The sequence below is a fragment of the Tenrec ecaudatus genome, chromosome 4 (genome assembly GCF_050624435.1).
Source record: "Tenrec ecaudatus isolate mTenEca1 chromosome 4, mTenEca1.hap1, whole genome shotgun sequence".
Taxonomy (NCBI): domain Eukaryota; kingdom Metazoa; phylum Chordata; class Mammalia; order Afrosoricida; family Tenrecidae; genus Tenrec; species Tenrec ecaudatus.
In genome coordinates, this window is record NC_134533.1 from 71280099 (window position 1) to 71300824 (window position 20726).

Consider the following 20726-nt stretch of genomic DNA (forward strand, 5'->3'; position numbering starts at 1 on the left):
CACTAATACACAAAAAAAGGATCAATAATGGAAGGAGAATGAGAGATGCAGTACTGTGAAATTAGGTCCTGGGAGTAAAGGGAACAGAGGGGGAATCCTGTAAATTAAAAGAGTGGAGAAACCAGGGAAGGAAACTAAGATTGAAGTGGTGACCTGACTGTGGTCTACAGTAGGAGAAATAAGAAAACTTTGGCAGGAGTTAGACTGATGGATGCCCAGTAGAAAGCTACATAAAAGAATAAATGGGGATTGTTTTGGTGTTTCAAGAAAGGTAGAACAGACTGTTATGAATTGGGGGTGGTGGTGGTGGGGGGAATCGCATCCCTAAAAAACAAAAAAAAAAGAAAGGTAGGACCATAACATGATTAAGCGGAACCTATAAACCAGGACTTTCAAACTGGTTCACTAGGTCCGTATCCCTGTTAAGAATTTTCAGTTTCACCCCAGATATACTGGATCAGAATATATTTTATTCAACCCTGAGGATCTTGTTGGAGCCCTGGTGGCATAGTGGGTTAACATTGTAGACTGCTATAACCACAGTTCGAAACCACCAGCTGCTACATAGGTGAAAGATGAGGCTTTCTCCTTCTATAAAGATTTACAGTCTTGGAAGTCCACAGAAGCAGTTCTCCTGTGTCCTATAGGGCCACTGTGAGCCAGCATTGACTCAATGGTGATATGAATTTTGATTCTGATTCAGTGTACCTAGGCTGAAAAGGCAAATTCTCATCAAGGAGTCAAAGTGAATGAATCAGTTTGAAGACCTGCTGGAAACTGGCCATAACAGATTATTTGTGAGATTTATCATGGAGTATAAAATTTGTTGTTGATTGACTCTTAGTTGCTGCCTTTCTTAAATTTTCATCTTTCAGTACACCAGCACACTCTCTGGATAAATATATTAAACTATTTTTTAAATTAGCTAAACACACCAAATGAATCTAATGAGAGCTCAGCTTCTTGCCTTATCAAAGCCAGCCCTCTGAAGAGGAAGAACTGGAGGGAAAATTCCTCCAGGAAATAAAGGAGGAATCTGCTGGTTAGAAGATTATAGAGTTGTTAGTAACTTAACCTTTTTAGTAACTTGTCCTTTTTAAATAGATGTGTTGGGCTTTGTGATTTAGGTTAACTGCTTCTGAAAATAAAGTAGTCTAGGAAGATTTTTTTAAATTTATTTTTTTGGAAGATGTTTTTTTATAGTACTGGAAGAAGAAGAACATGGTTTTATCTGTATTGGTGAATATGATGTGTAATTCAAGTGGTTCATTTTCCTACTTTTTGTTTTCAGCTTCCTTATTTGGTACATTGGCACGGCCTCGCCGAAGTCTAACGTTAATGCTAGAGTGCACTGGCTTCTTCCCTAGCTTCATCCATAGACCAGAACGCAGAGTAATCGCCTCACACTATTTCATCTTACGCTTGAGGAAGCTGAGGCCCAGAGAATTCTGTTCTGTGGGGCAAGTTAGGGGGGATAATACTTTCACCTGGTAAATGAGAACCCCGAAATGAAGCTTCCTGCTTTTAAACAGCCAGCCGAGTGGCAGGAGCTCTAAGGATTAGGACTTGGATCTTTTGACTCTCTGAGACCTATTGTGGGTTTTTTTTTTGGATTCATAGTTATTATCCTTCATGTAACCTATGTATCTTATGCTTTTGCAAATTGTCTCAGATGCAGTCTTTTTCCGGTTATTGTTGATTTCTGAACCATCACTTCCACCCATTGCAAAGCCTCACTCTTTATTTATCCTTCTACTCACGTTCTTTTTTCTTATTCCCACTCCCTCCCCGTTTCCACTTCCTCATTTATCTCTTACTCTCAAAGGCGCATGAGCATATTCCCTTGATAGTCTCTCTGCATGATCTCTAGTTCTCAATTCCACTAACCTTTATTTAGGTGTGTTTGAATATAATTACAAAGTATTACCAGATAATATCACACTATGAGTTTTTTTAATGTATATATTATATATAAGGTAACTTGTATGCATTATTTAATCTGCCCCAGCAAGGTAGAAATTCCTTGCATTTACAGGTGAGGAAATTTAGATTTGAAGAATAAATAAAAGTCACTCACCAACTAGGCTGCAGAGCCAGGATTTAGTCAAGGTTTAATCTGTATAATATAGTCCCTTCTCAGTACACCATTTCTCTTGAAATGAGAAAATGAAATCTTGGTTATGTTGCTCTTGAATGAATGCCAGCAGGAGTTACCAAAAATTGTTTTTGGACTTTCTTTGGCTTCCCTACCATTCATTATTATTTTTAATTATTTTTGAAAAATCAATAGTACAGGTAGTCCCAGATTTCCAGCAGTCCCCTCTGGAAGTCAATTCACACTTAAGTCAAATAACACTTTCATTTTTCTTTCAGTATTAAGACTATTGCTTTTTATTATCAATATCTTTATAAATCTGATTTTTGAACATCTGTGAGTGAACATGAAAATGATAACACCAGCACATTACTTGTTGCAACATTGTAGTAGATTTTACTAATGATAAAATATAATTTACTCACAAAGTGTATTTATAGTAATCGAAATGCAATGTAAATTGGCGCAAAAATGTCATGGTGGTGGCATCGGCATCTAATCTCCTCTTACTTCATGAGGTGGGAGGAGAATTAAGATTGTCTGGTCCCTGTGCAGTGGCGGCAGACAAGTCCTCCACCCTTTCTACCAGTTCTGACCCCAGCCATTCCTCCCATAGTACTCTCTCCTTCTCTGGGCTCAGCAGTGGCCACACAGAGCTCACAGACAAGAGTCATGATTTGGGGGGCTGATTAGGGAAGTTAACAGGTTATAATTCAAGATCAGAAATGACTTAGGATACAATTCTTTGATCAAGATAGCCTCTTAGCAGTGCCCACAGGAACCTCTCTCTAGTCTTCAGTCCCTGCCCTGCCTGGGCAAATGTTACAGCGTTTAGCTCTGCTGATTTAAGTACCCTAAAGGCACACCCTGTTCTGCCAGGAAGCCTCGGCCAGAAGGTACGCAGCTCTAGCTCTTTAGGTCACCAAATGTAGCTCTTTTGACAAATGCTAGGAAGCACCCCACTGTACCAGCAAGCCTTCTCTCTGAAGGCACTCAGCTTTCTTGCTCTGTGGGCTGGGAAGCCCCCCCTCACTGGTGTCAGTCTCTTGGTTCTTCTGCAGTGCCTCTTTGCTGAGTCTTTTTGTCTTCTAGCTGTATCATCATCTCTAGTATCACACTTATCTGTCTCTTGGATCACACAGATTCCTGGTGTGGGGGCCTGGGTCCAAAGGACACTATTCCTGCTTCAACCTTCTTGGTGGTTATGAGATCCTACTTTTACCAATTCCCGTGCTAGGGTTCTGCATACAATATGTGCATGGTCCCACCCTGACAAGGGTGCCATGTAGCTTACTTATATTAATAAGCTACCCCAGTGTTTCCCATAGTGGTCAGTACAGTCCCCTGGGAGGTGTCTCAGTGATCCAAGGGTGGGCTGGGAGTGGAGCTACAAATGCAGATAACATGCTTTATAGTACAAAAGTTTGTAATTGCCAATGGGTGCTGAGTAAATTTTTTCCTGAAAAGGGATGGTGGGCCACATATGTTTGGGAACCTATGAGCTATCAAATTCCCAAGTGGGCTACTCTTGCCCATTTATTTGGTGGGCTTACAAAGCTTTGGCTAAAAGGACTTTATGGAGTAATCACTGTCCTGTACTTAGGGACTTGCCTGCACTACTTTTTTTTGGTAGTGCTATATGCCTGATATTTCTCTAATGCCCTAACAAGCATGTATACGTTAGTGTGTATATTTTTTGTGTTCTTTCAGGGGAAGTACGGCTTGTTGCTTTTGTTGTTAGCTGCTGTGGAGCCTGTCCCCAACTCCTGGAGCCCAGAGTAGAACTGCTCGGGTTTTCGTGATTGTAATCTTTGAGGGACCTTTCTTCCACGGAGCCACGGGGTGGGTTGGCAGCCAATTGCAAACAGCTTATGCCACCCAAGCTTCTAAACTAGGGAAAGGGTTAATACAATCTTAAAATAGATAGATAAATAATTTTAGTAAATGAGAAGAAAATAGGCTCAAATATTCATCACATTGCCTAAGATCCGATTTATTAGGTGGCAGACGGAAGATTCAAACCCAGCATTGTTTTACTCAAGCCAAGGGAGAAAGATGAGGCTTTGGACCCCCGTAAAAGTTTACAGTCTCAGAAACTCACAGGGCCAGTTCTACTTTGTCCTGCAGGGTCGCTGTGAGTTAGAGCTGACTCCTTGGCAGTGACTTTGCGTGTTCTTAGAGGTGAAGTGATATGAAAGCAGGAGTTTGATGTTTGAAGTCCTGTAGATCTGAGTTTGAAGCCTCGCTTGAATATTTACTTTGGTCAAGCCGTCTAGTCTCTCACAGAAGGATTTCTCACCTCTGAAATGAGGATACTTCTGCTTATCTTACAGCATTCAGAGACTAAGATGATTTATAATTCCTGATACATAGCTCTTGAAGGATAGGTACATTGAGACCTATGAGAAAGGTTATTTCTTTATGAAGAAGAAGCTCTTCCTTAATTTCCTCTCATGTCAGCATTTCTCCTGCTCAAGCTGTACATTTATTCATATCTGATTAGGTTGTCTTTCACTCAAATTCTTAAATTTATTATGGGTCTAGGGCTTTTAGGAAGACTTCAATGAGCTCTACTCACAGATGGGAAAGTAAAGGACAAAGTTATTTGCTGTAGGTCACAGATTGAGTTAATAAAAAAATCAAATCCCACTGTTTTTGTTTTATTTTTTATTTTTTAAAGTCAAGTTATAATTCACATGCTATACAATTCACACTTTTAAAGTAGATCATTTAGTAGGTTTTAATATACAGATGGCCCCCAATTTATAATGGAGTTCTGTTTTGACTAATTAGATACCTCTTTTGTTTTCATTGTTACTGTCTTTTATTATTGGTCTCTTTGTAAATCTGCTCCCTATTTGTCTTTGAACTTCTGTGATTGAAACATCTAATAATGATAGCATCAGCCAATTACAAGCTACAATAATATGTAGGATGTATTATGTGTTGATATGCCAAAAAAAAAAAAAGACAAAATCATAGGCATGCTTAGTATAACTAGAATATGTCCTAAGTCAGGGACTACTTGCAATTGCAAGACTGTGCTGCTATCAGCACTGTCTAATTCTGGAACATACCCATCACCAAGAAGAAACCTGTTGAGTACTCTCCACCTCTGTCTAGTTGCCTCTTCTTGCCATTCATATAAATGGAATCCTACCATCTGTGGCCTTTTTAAAATCTAGCTTTCACATAGTATCATATTTTCAAGGTTTATCTACATATCTACTTATATCAGTCCATGTGTAAGCACTTCTTTTTTTTTATGACTGAATGATGGTACTCCATTGGATGATATACTATATTTTGCTTATCCATTTATCAGCTTTTACTTCATTTCTTCCATTTGCTTTGGCTGTTTTACAACCAAGAATATTGGGTAATATTGCCTTCTAAGCATTAGTAAGTCTATTATGCAGGGATAGGAAGGTTTAATACTGGTAAGATGGCAATACTACCCAAATAGTTGTATATATAATTTACATTGATTCTATAGAACAATGTGGGTAGTATTGCTATCTTACTGGTATTAAAAATGGAAGAAATGATGAATTAACAGCAGCTCGAGAAAACAGAATAAAGTATGAAATCTACAAAGACCTGGAGTTAGAAAACCTGTAAGGAAAACCATGTTCAACATAAATCAAATTGAAAGAACTGAAGAAGAAAAAAATGAAGACTCATATTGCAATATTGAAAGATTCTATGGACAAAATATTGACTAATGAAGGAATCATCAGAAGAGGCGCTGTTTTAAAAGAACTACTAGGCAACCAATTCAAGAGATAGCCTATAAATAAGAACCAGTGGTACTGAAGGAAGAAATCCAAGTTGTGCTGAAGCATTACCCAAAAACAGGTCTCTAGGAATTGATGGAATACCAACTGAAATGTTTCAACAAGGAAACACTAACCTATGCCAAGAAACCCGGAAGACAGCTACCTGGCCGACATACTTAAGAGATCCATATTTGTACTCGTTCCAAAGGAAGGCGACCCAACAGAATGTAGAAGTTATGAAACAGTATCATTAATATCACATACAAGTAAATTTTGCTGAAGGTCATGCAACAATGGTTAACCAGCAGTACATCAACAGGAATTCTAGCTGGATTTAGTAGAGGATGTGGAATGGGGGGGGGACGACGGACCTCTGCTGACATCAGATAGATCTTGGCTCGAAGCAAAAAGTACCAGAAAGATGTTTACTTGCCTTATTCATTATGAAAAGGCATTCAATTTGAGTGGATCTTAACAAATTATGAATAACATTAAGAAGAATGGGAATACTGAGTGGGTTAAATTTGGGAAAGTTGTATCAGGGTTTATTCGTAGACTAATTCAATCTGAAGATCACCATTGTTCTTATTATTACTTGTGGGAACCCGAGAAGTGGGAAGAGAGTGTGCAGATAAATTCTCTATGCTCCTAATGAAAAGTTTGAGAAGAAGACTCTGGAGGAGGAAGGCCTTCAGGTTCGGGAGTTAGAGATGACTCTCCTAACTAAAAGCTATCCCCCCAAAATGTCTCCTCTCCCCCAATCTTATGCTTCTTACAAGCTCATGGTTGCTTACTATACCCTTGAAGGTTATCTACCTAGAGGTTGCTACAGAGAGCAAGCCGACTTTATTGTCTGCCTGCCTTAAGCCCTGCCAACACCTTTCTTAAGGATCATAGTGTTCCCCTGGAGAAGAGCTCAGGACACCTAAATCAAGTGTATCCCCCTAGTACCTCCCCTTGCTTTTATGTGTTTGTCTTTAGCACGTACCCTTCCTGTTACGTATGTGTAGGACGTGGCTTGCATGCCCCGAGATTATATAAGCCTGTGAGAGAATACATTTGCCTGCTCTCTGGTTCCAGACTGCGTGGAAGAGGTGAACATGCATGTTTTGCATGTCTTTCAATTAATTACATAACCACTCCTTAGGACCCATCAGTTGTGGAGGCTGGTCCCCCACAATTACTCTTAGTTAATCAATGCTGAGCAGATAATAAGAGAATGCAAATGACACAGCCTGCTTGATGAAAGTGAGGAGGACTTAAAGCACTTGCTGATGAAGGTCAAGGACTGCAGCCTTCAGTTTGGATTGTAACTTAGTACTATAGTGAAAGTACTATAGACTGACAAGTACAAATAAATCGAGGCCGTGGTGGGTCCTTCGGTGCATCATTTCCATTTCCCGGGGTTTACCAGTAGGAGCTGTGATCAATTGTGCTGACAACATGGGAGCCCCAAATCAGTATATCATCTCTGTGAAGGGGATTAAGGGCCAGCTCAACAGACTGCGTGCTGCTGGCTCAGGTGACATGATGGCCACGGTTAAGAAAGCCAAACCCGTGCTCAGAAAGAAGGTACATGCTGTGGTGGTGATGCGACAAGGAAAGGTTCTGCCATTGCGGACTCGTGGCCCACGATTGCGTCCACTGGCAGCAGCATTGCCTGGTTTTCCCATGTATTTGTAAGAACTGCAAACCACTGTATTAAACATTATTCGCACACAGTTGGGGGCAGGGAGCAAGAATCAAGAATGGCAAGTTTTTGTCTTTCCTGCTTTGGATGTTACCGGGAGAGACCAGTTCCTGGAGAAGGACATCATGCTTGGTTAAAGTGGAGGTGTGGCTAAAAAGAAGCTGCTCTTAATGAGATGGATAGACAGGGGCCCAGCTGTAACCACAATGGTCAGGTTGGGGCAGGACGGAGCACTCTTTGGTCTGCTGTGCACAGGGTTGCTGTGAGTCAGGGCTTTGATGGCACCAAACAAAACTGAGCTCCATTCACATGGGACGTCTCTCTGTTAACTTTAATATTTTTTTCAGCAGTGTTTTGTAGTTTGCAGTGTTTACATGTTGTATTTCTCTAATATATTCTTAAATATTTTGTATCTCTTGATGGCATTATAAAAGGAATTACTATCGAATTGGCTCATTGCTGTTGTATAGAAATACAGTTGATTTTTGTGCATTGATCTGCTTTGCTACCTTGTCAGACTAGGTTTTAGTTCTAATTGTGTGTGTGTGTGTGTGTGTGTTCTTTAGTTTTCTATAAGATCATGTCAAATAGCAATTTACTTTTTCCTTTTGACTCTGAATACCATTTCTTTCTGTTGCTTCATTGTCCCCAAGTACAATGTTTAATAGAAGTGGCAAGAACCAACATCTCTAAATGTTAACCTTAAGGAGAAAGTATTCAGTATTTCACCATTAAGTAGAATGCTTACTATGAATTTTTAACAGATGCCCTCTGTCAGTATGCCAAACTCATTGTGATCAAGTCAATTTCAACTCATAACCACCTACAGGCAGAGTAGAACTGCCACTCTGGGTTTCTGAGACTACATTTTTAAAGAAGTGAACCTAGTTTTTCTCCCAAGGAATAGCTAGTGAGTTTATACTGCTCACCTTGTGATTCTCAGCTCAGCTCAGCTCAGTTCCATTCCTGATTCAAGGAGGACTATTTTGTTTTGTTTGCTCATTATCATAAAAGAGTGTTGGATTTTGTCAAGTACTTTGTCTCTATCCACTATGATGCTCATGTGGTAATTGCCCTTTATTTGGTCAATATAGTGCATTACATTTATTTGTTTTCAAATGCGGAACTAACCTGGTTGAGATAATCAACTTATCCTAGGATAAGGCCTATCTCCTTAAACTAGCTTTCCTTGAAACTTAGAAAATAGGGTTTAAGATCATATAAAAATGACTTTTTGCTCAGTTTTCTATGTTAACCACCTGAACCACATTATTACTGGTTGAATTCCTCTGTAAATGATCTGTGGTTTAAGTAGGCTTGAGAAGGGGCTCAGAGAATCTTCTAGTATTTTATAATATATTAAATCAGCGGCCTACTCTATAAACTTATAATTACAAAATACAGATCCATCTTTAAGTTTGAAAATCTCTATACTGACCTTTCCCCTCACCTCCCCACTTTCACCGAGTATGGAAAAATTGTAATCTTTTCTAGGTAGTTAAAAGGGCCCTGATGGTACTGTGGTGTTGGGCTCCTAACCCAAAGGGTAACAGTTCAAACCCACCAGTGTTCCTCATGAGAAAGATGAGGCTGTCTGTTCCTTTAAAGATTTATAATATCAGAAACTATATAGGGACACTATGAATCAGAGTTAGTTTGATGCCAGTAGCTTTGGGTTTTTTGTTTTGTTTCGGATTGGCAATTTGAACCATCATTGGCAGATTTGTACCATCATTGCCTGTTCTTTTTTTAGGTCAATACTTAATAGGAATAGTACCTTGGGAATTTCACATCATTTGATTTCACAAAACCTTCACATCTTTCTGAATCCTATCCTGGCCCAATTTTATCCCAGCTAGTTCCAAGTCAGACTAGAGAGTTCATCTGGGAATGCGTAGACATATTTCTGTCATGATTTCCATGTAAAATGATTGTTGACTTACTTTCTTAGGTGTGAGCTAGTTGATGGGCACGGACCAAGTTTTGTTCTTCTGTAGGAACATCTGTCCTGCTCACTAGTGTAGAAGACATGTATTAGAGCATGGCGTAGAGGGTATAATCTTAATGCCTCTTCAATGAGATTAGAATTTAATTAATTTTTTATAGAAACACCTTCACTGCATCCATTCCATTTGACTCATAGGGCATCTCTAGGACACATGGAACTGCTCCCTATGGTTTCTGAACTATAAATCTTTACTGGAGCAGAGAGCCCAGTCTTTTGCCTGCAGAGCAGCTCGTGGGTCGAACTGCTGACCTTGCAGCTAGCAGCCCAACGTTAACCCACTATGCCACCAGAACTCCTTTGGTACCAGAAAGAGGTTCTAGGATACTTTTCTTAAAGATATGTGCTGTCCAATAGGCTGGAAAGTAGATAGTATAAACTCTGGTAAAGGGGAAGATGATATATTGCATGAAGGAGATGGGGGCAAGGGGGTGGGCGGAAAGAACAGAGCAAGATTTGGAGACTCGATAAGTTGTATACAATGATGACTGGAAAAACAATGATCTAATATGTAAGCCTTCACCTAATTCACAATAAAACAGATAGTTGCTGTTTTCTATGACTTTTTTCTAATCATGAGTATGCAAGTTGGTGTGGGGATGAAATTATTTGGCAATTGGTTTTAAAATACATTTTAGTAGGGGATTCTATGTGAACTTCATTGACTTTAAACTCTGACCTTAAACCTGCTTGTTTTCTTCCTGCTATGTACTAGCTAGGCATAATTGTAGCTTACATAAGGTCTGATTGCTGTGTAATGTCACGCAGAGATTATAAGGGTGAGCAGCTAGAAAACTTCAAAGAGTCTTGCATTCTGTCCTTGCTTCATTAAGGACATTTCAATGGTTGTGTGTGTGTGTGTGTGTGTGTGTGTGTGTTAAAAGTTTTATTGGCACATAATATACTTATCATAAAATTCAGTAGTTCAGTCGTATCAAGAAGAATTGTACAATTAATCATCACCACAATCAATTTCTTTCTCGTACTCATGATTATTAGCTCCCCATACCCCCAACCTTCCCTGACATACCCCCAAGAAACCATTAATCTAGTTACTGTCAATAGATATCTCTATCCTGGATTTCATATACAGAGGGACATACAAAAACAAACCAAGAACTAACAACAATAACAAAGTAGAACAGGACAATCTCAATCAAAAACAAAGCAGGAAATAGAAAAACAAGAACAAATTTTAAAATGGGTCAAAAGGGAGATCAAATGATAAGGTGTTGGGTTTTAACCTAACTGCACCCGCAGCCATCCACTTTGCAGCGCACTCGGCGTGATAGCCAGGCAGCACACACATCACTGGTCTGAGCAGAGGCTTAATAGGGCCCGTGCTTTTGTTTTCAAACCCAGTTATTGTAGCGAAGTTGGCGTTAATCTTTCCACCCTTTTTATTTCAGAGTTTTGGAAAAGGTTATTAATTATACTGTGGTCCTGTTGAGGGGGCTCGTTTTTGAGGTCTTCCTCAGCTTTCCCATGCTAGATCCTCGGGAAGCCATTGATTTACATGGGGGAGCATTCCCTAAACTGTTGTAGTCCTAATCTTCGGCGATTTGCAAGGATGTCCACTTGAGTGTTGGTAACAATTTTATGTTAGCTCTGACCTCGTTAATTTTTTTCTATGGCATCAAAACAAAAGTATCCTTTTTTTTTAAAGGCGCTCTTGTGAGACCAAGACAGTTGTATCAGTGAGAGCGTTTGTCTTGCAATCATCTAGTGATGGCAGAGACGGGCTTGACTATGTTTTGTTTGGAAGAAACATATGCATTATACGAATCTTAGTAGCATTACTTTTTGACGTACAGGTGTTATAAAACTATGGAATTAAAAGAGTGGAATTTTCCCATAAACTTTTTTTAGTGCCCTTGTGTGTATAAATATGTGCATACATATATATGTACGTGTATGTTTTATTAGGTGCCATCACATCTGTTCCGACTCATAGCAACCCTCTATACAACGGAGCAGAACAGAACCCTTGCGTGGTCCTGCCTCAGCCTCACAAAATAGTTCCTGTGCTTGAGACCATGTCACACCCAGTGAAATTCCACTCCTTGAGTCTTTTCTACTGACCAAGTCTGGCCTCCTTCAGGGGTTAGATCCTCGTAATAACTTGACCTAAGTACATGATGTGTTAAAGAACTATGTACATATTACCTTTTTTTTTCTTTTTAAAGCTTTAATTTAAAGATGGGGAAGTACTCACATCAAGAAATCGTTTTATGGCTAATGTATTGATTATTCTCATATTGCATACAGACAGGTGCCCTAGTAGCACTATCAGCAGTTCAAACTCTCCAGCTCGCCCCAGCTGGTTCCCCAAAAGATTTCACAGTCTTGGAAACCCTGTGGAGCAGCATTACTCTGCCCTACAGGGTCCCTCTCAGTTGTAATTGACTCTGGCAGTCTGTAATACAGATTTACTCTGTTTTGTTATATTTTACAGATACTGTTTTATTTATTTGTTTCAAACAAATTGAAGGCTTGTGGCAACCCTGCCGTGAACAAGTTAAAAGGTGCTATTTTTTCAACAGCATGTGTTGTTCATGTTTTTACATCATATTTTCTTAACTCTTACTAATATTTTAAACCTTTCCATAATGCCATTGCACATGCAGTTGAGTACCCAAAACAAAACAAAACTGCCATTGACTTACAGCGACTCTACAGGACAGGGCAGAAGTTCCCTGTCATTTTCTGAGACTGTAGCTGTTAACAGAAGAAAAGCTCCTTTCTCTCCCTCGGAGCGTCTGGTGGTTTCAAACTGTTGACCTTGCAGTTAGCAGCCCAGTACTTAACAACTACAACCAGGGTACCTTAATAGATTACAGTAAAGTGTAGATATAATGTAGGCACTGAAAACAAAAAAATATATATGATTTGCTTGGCTACACTGGTTCTTTTAGCCTCGCCGTGCTGCGTTGATTCACCTGACTGTGGCTTCACCTTGCTGCACTGGTTCCCCTGGCGGCACATGCCTAGCTGCCAGCGTTCTGCTCAGTGCTCGGGCTGGTTGTGAGTTCTAGAACAAAACTTAAATTATCTCTAAAGTATAGAAATATATAGTGAAATAAGTTTATACCATACATTTAATTTGAATCCATCCTCACAGAGTTCATTCTAGTTTTCTTCTTTTCCATATTTATGAAATCTTTTTTCAGTAGTGAGAAACCTAGTTTCTGCTTGTATATTTACATATGAGGGGCCTTCAAAAAGTTCATCGACAAATGGAACTAAAAAGTAATGTCATTTTTCCATACACTTTTTGAAGTTCCCTTGTACAGGCATATTGATCAAATATCTCCTACTCCCTATTGGACTATCCTTCTCTCCCCACGTTCTGACTTTCCCTTCTAGTTTTATCCAGCCACCTCATCCCACACATAACTACTCTATTCCACTTGACTCTGACACCTCACATCCCAGAGCACCCTTGCCTAAACGTCCAGCTTGTCCTGTTTGGATTTATAACTCCTCATGCCAAGATGACCCCAATCTAATATGACCTTTCTCCATTCCTCTTTGGCTTGTCAAACCAATATTTATATTATTTTGACTTTTCAGCCACTATTTCTATTACTTTGACTTTTCAACCAATATTTATATTCTTTTGCCATTTAGAAACAATCCAAGCATCCATTAATAGATGGTTGGATAAGTACAACATGGTACAGACATACACTGAAATATTAAGATGTACATATAAAAATGAATATAGTTCTACATATACCTTTAACATTGATTAACCCTGAAATCTTAGTCTAAATGAATTCGTCAGACATTAAAGGACAAATAGTTTATGATTCCACTTATGTGAAGTGTCTTTCTCCAAACTCACAGTCATTGAGTGAGTTCTGACTTGAAGTGACCCTGTGGAACAAGGTAGAACTGCTCCTTTGGGTTTCCCAGACTTTAACTTTTACAAGAGTAGGTAGTCATGCTGTGGACTGGCTAATAAGTTCAAGCTACTGACCTTGTGATTAGCAGCTCAGTTCATAGCCCACTGAGCCAACAAAGCGCCTGTGAATTTTGTAGTATAGGGATATTTATACAGACAGATGTATATCCGTCATTGCCAGGAGCTGGAAGACTTGGGAAGGGAAACGGTGACTTCTGAAAATTCAGATTACTATTTAGGTGCTGAGAATCTTCTAAAAGTGATTATAGTGATGGTTGGTACCCTTTGACAAATATACACCCCTATTTTTAAGCAGTTATTTTTACCCAAATGATAATGTGTATTTTGTTTATTTCCCATATCCATATATAAACAATGTCATTTGTCCATAAATAATTTTTCCTTCTTTTTTAGAACTTAATTGTATTTTTCTGTGTACCACGGTTGATTCAGCCTGCTGGTACACTTTCGGTTGTTCCCAGTATTACTGTATTTCAAACATTGAATGGACACGTCATTTTACTTCTGTGAGCATATCTTTGGATAAATTCCTTGAGAATCAGAGTATTGACATTCCCATTTTGTCCTCTGTGAAGGTTCTGTGTTGTTTGTGTAGTTAATGACAAGTATGGAAGATGTGAGGGAATAAAAGTGTGAAGAACCAAAATGGTTGTAGCAGGAATATTAAAATGGGATGAGAGGACCTGGGTGAGCCTAGAACAAGAGCAAGGGAGAAAGCTGGCAGGTTCTGTGATGAATGTATGCATGGCACTGGTTTGTCGCTGATTTGATTTATCTAATCAAGTTTTTAAAAGTAGTATTCATTAGATATTTGAGATTTTTTAGAAAATTGTTTTCATTTAAGATTTACATTTAATATTTGTTGTAAAAGTTGTTTTTGTTTGTTTGTTTCATGTAAAATACTTTTTACTTGAAATGTATCTTTTTCTCCCTTTAGCCCTGGAAGAAAGCGGGACTTTTCCCCTGTTTCTTGGAATCAGTACTTTGAGTCCATGGAAGATGTGGAAGTAGAGAACGAAACTGGCAAAGATATATCCTTTTACAAAAGGCTTGTTCCTTAATAAACATAACACTGTCTAGGTTTAAGAAAACGAAAAAATAATACATGTGACGTTTCTAAAATAGTCTTTATTCCCTATCTGTACAGTATGACATATTACTTAAAAGCCCATGCCAACATCTCATTGGCTTTAATTGTGCATAATGCATGGGAAAGGATTAAGAATTAAATTGTTGAACCTGATATATCTCTTCAGGGCCCAGGAAAAGGTTTCAGGAGTTGAGAGACTGTCTGCATTAAGGCAAAGGGAATCTCCCCCCACCCACCCACCCAGTACAAAAATGGGTATGCTGACCTCATGGTTCAGAAAACAAAGTTGTTCTTAAATTTGGAAATCTGTAGTTTTGCATACCGGTTGGTACCGCTTGGGTTTTCTAATCAATGCTGTTATGATTAAATATTTGAAAATATCATTGAGGTAAAAATGTGTGTTGTCTTTAACTATTCATACACTTTTCGAGTTTACAAGAGCGGTTCCGAGGGCCCAGTGCTACTCCTTCTACATGGAGGGGGCCATTCCGCCCTTTCCTGGGCTGTGTTCACAGTAAGTAAGTTGTTGATTGTAGCTCTTAGCTCAGTCATTGTTTAGTTCTGGGTGAACTTGATTAGTTTAATGACTTGCTTTATGACTTTCATTAGCCGATGACTTCCATATGATTTACTATAAGAAAGCTAGAGATTTGACAATACCACCATACATTTAAACCAGAGGTTTTGAACTAGATGGGACTTATTAGTTCCTGTTGATTGAAGTCTGGCAATTTGTATATATGAGCGTTGGGATGCGGGGGATGGAATCTGTGCCCTTTCACAAGTAGGGGCTTGTATCTAAGTAATCCAAATAAATACTGAGTTCTTGGAAATTAATGGCATAGGGATTCAGTGATTAAGAAAGTTTGAGAAGTGTGTATATAATATCTTTCCCTTCTTTGGAAATCCTCCCTACATATTGACATATTAAGGGTGCTGAGATGTTGTTCTAAATAATCTATGTAGTTTTAACTGTATCTACAGACTACTTGGGTAGCCATCTTGTTTATTTTTTCTAAAATACCTATTAGCTTCTCATATTTTGGGAAATTCTGTTGTAGATAAATTATTATGTTCTAGTTGTTTATTTGGTTTGCTTGTATAACCAAGGAAACTTTTATTAGTTTTTAGCAGGTAACTTTTACCTGGTTATTTTTATTGGTCTATGTTATTCTTAGCAGTTTTCTGTAGCACTGAATGATTTTATATATGACAGTGGTTTGCAAATAAAATATCTACATAAAAATTAGTTCTCTAGCAATTGAACCGACTCCAGAGTCAAGTTTCCTCAAGCACGGTACTATGTCTGTGGATTCAAAGCTAGTTCTGGCAGAGAGTGGTAATAAGCCCCAGCACCTTATTATCTCTCTCAAATCTTTGCCCAGATGATATTGGGCAAATAAAAATGAGCCTAAATGGAGATACCTCTCCCAATAAGTGGAAGAGATGAGCAACTGTGATGGACATTTATGGTGACAGAGTGTGAGCTCCTTGACAGCAGGGACTGTGTCTTATTAACTTATCTAACACTTTACATAGTGGGGGCAGAAAGTCTCATCTTTCTCTTGCAGAGCGGCTGGTGGACTTGAATAACTGACCTTGTGGTCAGTAGTCAAACACATAACCCACTACGCCATCAGGGCTCCTTATTTATTGTACAGTAACTCTTATTTCTGGCCTCTTTTGAAGATAGCAAATTGGAACTGCCTGCTATTGAGTTCCTAATAAAAGTAAAGTGATTCTAGGGGAAAATTCCAAGTTCATGTCATTTGTATGGTTCAAATATATCTTTGGATCAAATGATGCCATGTGAAGAACAACTTGACCTAACTATCTAGTACAACACACATGACTTTAAATAAAACTAGTTTTATTTATAAATAAAATAGACCAGCTAATACATGAAAATATCCTGATTTTTGTTTTATTTTATTTACATTTTTATTGGCACCTAATCCACATATCATACAATTCAGTAGTTCAGTTGTTCATATCAAGAAGAATTGTACAATTATTACCACAATCAGTTTTAGAACATCCCCCACCCTGAGGCTAAATTGCCTTTAAAATGAGTTGTGTAAACACTAAAGCTGATTGTTCTTACACAACTCATTTTAAATATCCTGATTTTTAATGGCCAAGCAGAGTGAAGAGATATTTCTGAAACATGTTCTGTATCTCAAAAACTAGAGCAGATAGGGGAAAACTTGTATCATTTTTGAAATCAGCATGTCAAATAATACCCATAAACAAGCCTAACATTTGAGGTACCAAAATATGTGTTGATTGGCTATTTAATCATTTGGTTCTAAATATTTGTTACCAGTATAAAAAAGAAGATTCAATTTAAATTTCCTACTAGGTAAAAACACTGTTACAACACTGCTTTAAGCTACCCAGTTTATTTTGAAACAGCATCACGTTGTCATTGACAATGCAAAAAAACTATGAGCCAATCTCATTTATAAAGTAGATGCAAAAGTCCTAGATAAAATACTATCAAATGGAATCGAGAAGGGAAGTAAAAAATTCCGTTTCATCTCTGTAGTCAATCTCTTAATTCATTTCTCACCTTACGTGATGCCAAAAATATGTAATCAAATACATCACCCACATGTGTTGAAAACTTTGGGCATGGATGAGAAATCTCCTTCATTTGATAAAGATTAAGCATGCGTAAGTCCAAAAGTATTGCTAAAATAATAGAAACCTTTATTACATAAAAGTAGCAAAATTTGAAGCATTGTTTCTCAACATATTTACCATCTGGTCCTATATACTTCTAAGGACAGAGGTTTTCATTTCTCTTCAATTCTATCCTCTCTGGTTTACCCCATGTCAAAACAGCAGTTTGAGCACCCTTAAGGAACTCCAATCATGTTCCTTTTAAATATTGAATTTGAGGAAGAAAACAAAAGTTTGAAGCAGCAAGATCAGTACTTATTGAGGGAGTTAGACTAATTTTATTAGCCAAAACTTTGAGGCTGCCATGAGTAGGAGTACTCTCCACAACTAGTTAGTTGCTACTACTGTTGTTGTAGTTATTTATTGCCCAGACCACAAATTCTGGTGAGAAAATATATTCCTAAATAACTGATTTTCACTCAACCATATCAGAAGTGGTCAAGTTCTACTGTTTGAGATAATAATCTGGAGCACCTTCCATCGGTATGTTCTGATATTCCCCCCACACACACACTCAAAACCCAAACCAGTACCAGCTACTAGATTCCTATTCATACTGACCTTTTGGGTTTCCAAGTCTGTAAACCTTTTTTTTAAATCGTTTTATTAGGGGTCCATACAACTCTTATCAGAATCCATACATACATCAATTGTGTAAAGCACATTTGTACATTCATTGCCCTCATCATTCTCAAAACATTTGCTCTCCACTTAAGCCCCTGGCATCAGGTCTTCATTTTTTCCCCTCCCTCCCCGTTCCCCCTTCCCTCATGAACCATTGATAATTTATAAATTATTTTTTGTCATATCTTGCCCTGTCCGACATCTCCCTTCACCCACTTTTCTGTTGTCTGTCCCCCAGGGAGGAGGTCACATGTAGATCCTTGTAATTAGTTCTCAGTTTCCAACCCACCCTCCCTCTACGCTCCCAGTATCGCCACTCACACCACTGGTCCTAAAGGGATCATCCATCCTGGATTCCCTGTGTTTCTGGTTCCTATCTGGACCAGTGTACATCCTCTGGTTTAGCCAGACTTGCAAGGTAAAATAGGGATCATGATAGTGCGGGGGAAGGAAGCATTTAGGAACTAGAGGAAAGTTGTATTTTTCATCATTGCTACATCACACCCTGACTGGTTCGTCTCCTCCCCGAGACCCCTCTGCAAGGGGATCTCCAGTGGCCTACACATGGACTTTGTGTCTCCACTCCGCACTCTACCCCTCATTCACTATGGTAAGATTTTTTGTTCTGATGATGCCTGATACCTGATCCCTTCGACACCTCGTGATCGCACAGGCTGGTGTGCTTCTTTCATGTGGGCTTTGTTGCTTCTGAGCTAGATGGCCACTTGTTTACCTTCAAGCCTTTAAGACCCCAGATGCTATATCTTTTGATAGCCGGGCACCATCATCTTTCTTCACCATATTTGCTTATTCACCCACTTTGTCTTCAGCGGTTGTGTCAGGAAGGTGAGCATCATAGAATGCCAATTTAATAGAAGAAAGTATTCTTGCATTGAGGGGAGTACTTGAGTGGAGGCCGGATATCCTTCTGCTACCTTAATACTAAACCTATAAATATAGGCACATAGATCTATTTCCCCATCCTCATATAATAAATATATTTGCATATGTCCATGCCTTTATCTAGACCTGTATAAATGCCCTTTGCCTCCCAGCTCTTTCCTCTATTTCCCTTGCCAAGTCTGCAAATCTTTATGGAAGGTGACAGCCTCGGTTTTCCTGTAGAGCAACCGGTGGTTCAAACCACTGACTCTGATCAGCAGCCCGACGAGTAACCCAGGACACTACCTGCCTAGACGCAGGCCTTGGTCTTTGGACTTAGGTTCTTCATGGATTGTTTTCCAGTCTTTCTCTACCACATTATAATGCCATCGTGAGTGTTGGCTTGACCCATCTTTTTCACTTCCTATGGTTCCCTTACTCACTTGTACCAGATTTATAGCTTAGAAATATTTGTTGAATAAATGAATAAAAATCCCCCGATTACCTGACTTCCTAAGAACTCTCTTAGTTTCTTTTCTTTTTTTTATTGCTTCAGGTCAGTGAAACGTAGACTTTATTGAGGGCCCAGGGCCATTGGGCTCGGGAGAACCCCAGCACGAGGCAGGAGAGCCGGCAGACAGGTTTTACTTGACCTTCTTCTTGAGACGCAGGTTGTTGGTGTGACCACACTTCTTCTTGAGGCAGTGAACCGCACGGGGGTGAAGGCAAGCATGACACTTGCGGCAGATCATCTTGTCGCAGTGGTACTTCTGGGCCAGCTGGCGCAGGCACGGCTCGATGATAGCACCACGCAGACGCAGCATCAAGTGCAGGGTGGACTCTTTCTGGATGTTGTCGTCCGAGAGAGTGCGGCCATCCTCCAGCTGTTTACCAGCAAAAATCAGACGCTGCTGGTCCGGGGGAATGCCCTCCTTGTCTTAGATTTTAGCTTTGACATTCTCGATGGTGTCGCTGGGCTCAACCTCAAGGGTGATGGTCTTGCCTGTCAGGGTCTTCACAAAGATCTGCATCTTTGTATTAGCCGCTTAGTCAAGCCCGACCTGCAGGGCGGCCTCAGGAGCCTGCGGGCTCAGCTTCCGGACTGCCATGGATGCCCACAGCCCGGCGCGGCCTGCCTCCTGGCCTTGACCCAGAGTGGCCCCCCCACGCCGCCGATACTTCTGTTTCTTAATGCTGCTGTAACAGAAATACCACAAGTGTGTGGCTTTGAAGAAAAAACTTAATTTCTCACAATTTAGGAGGCTGAAAGTCTTAATTCCGGGTGCCAGCTCCAGGGGACGCGTGCTCTGTCTTGCATCCTTGTCTGCTTCCAGTCTTCGGCTCCTTGGTGTTCTCATGGCGGCATTCTTAGTTCCCTATTCGAGTTTGCTTGCTTCTTTGCCTAATTGTTTACATCTCAAAAGTGATGGTTTCTAGACGAAGCGGACAATGCCCAGACACCACTACTGAACACTGTTGATTAAAGACCCAGCAAATAGAAGCATGGGACAGAACCTCAAACCCCTACAGAATCCAGATTTACTGAACCCAGTGAAACTGGGGAGCTCCCAAATCTGATACCCAGAAATAATATTTAAACCAGACGTCCTCAAACTATGGCCCATGGGCCACATGCGGCCCACCGAGGACATTTATCCAGCCCTCTGGGTGTTTTTTACCCATTTTGTTTTCTTACTTCAAAATAAGATATGTGCTGTGTACATAGAAATTTGTTCATAGTTTTTTTAAAAACTATAGTCCGGCCCTCCAACAGGTCTGAAGGACAGTAAACTGGCCCCTGTTTAAAAAGTTTGAGGACCCCTGATTTAAACCTTGAAGCACAACTATCCCATGAAGCCATCTTTGACTAAACAGTAATTTGGCCCAGTGAATGAAGAATGTTTGCCCTAGCATAGGGCTATTATAAAGAAATGTTTTTGAGTGTAAA

The 20726-nt window shown here is 39.6% G+C and overlaps 1 protein-coding gene and 1 pseudogene across 2 annotated transcripts in view; one reads left to right on the plus strand and one right to left on the minus strand.

Moving 5' to 3' along the window:
- PPME1 (protein phosphatase methylesterase 1) overlaps positions 1-20726 on the plus strand; it is a 47784-nt gene that overhangs the window by 1510 nt on the left and 25548 nt on the right. For both annotated transcript variants that reach the window (XM_075546265.1, XM_075546266.1), the window contains 2 exons: positions 14435-14528; positions 15009-15101. In XM_075546265.1, the coding sequence (XP_075402380.1) occupies positions 14435-14528; positions 15009-15101 (187 nt within the window). Of the gene's footprint in view, positions 1-14434; positions 14529-15008; positions 15102-20726 lie in introns of those variants that run through there.
- Positions 19423-19809, minus strand: LOC142444905 (ubiquitin-ribosomal protein eL40 fusion protein pseudogene; annotated as a pseudogene).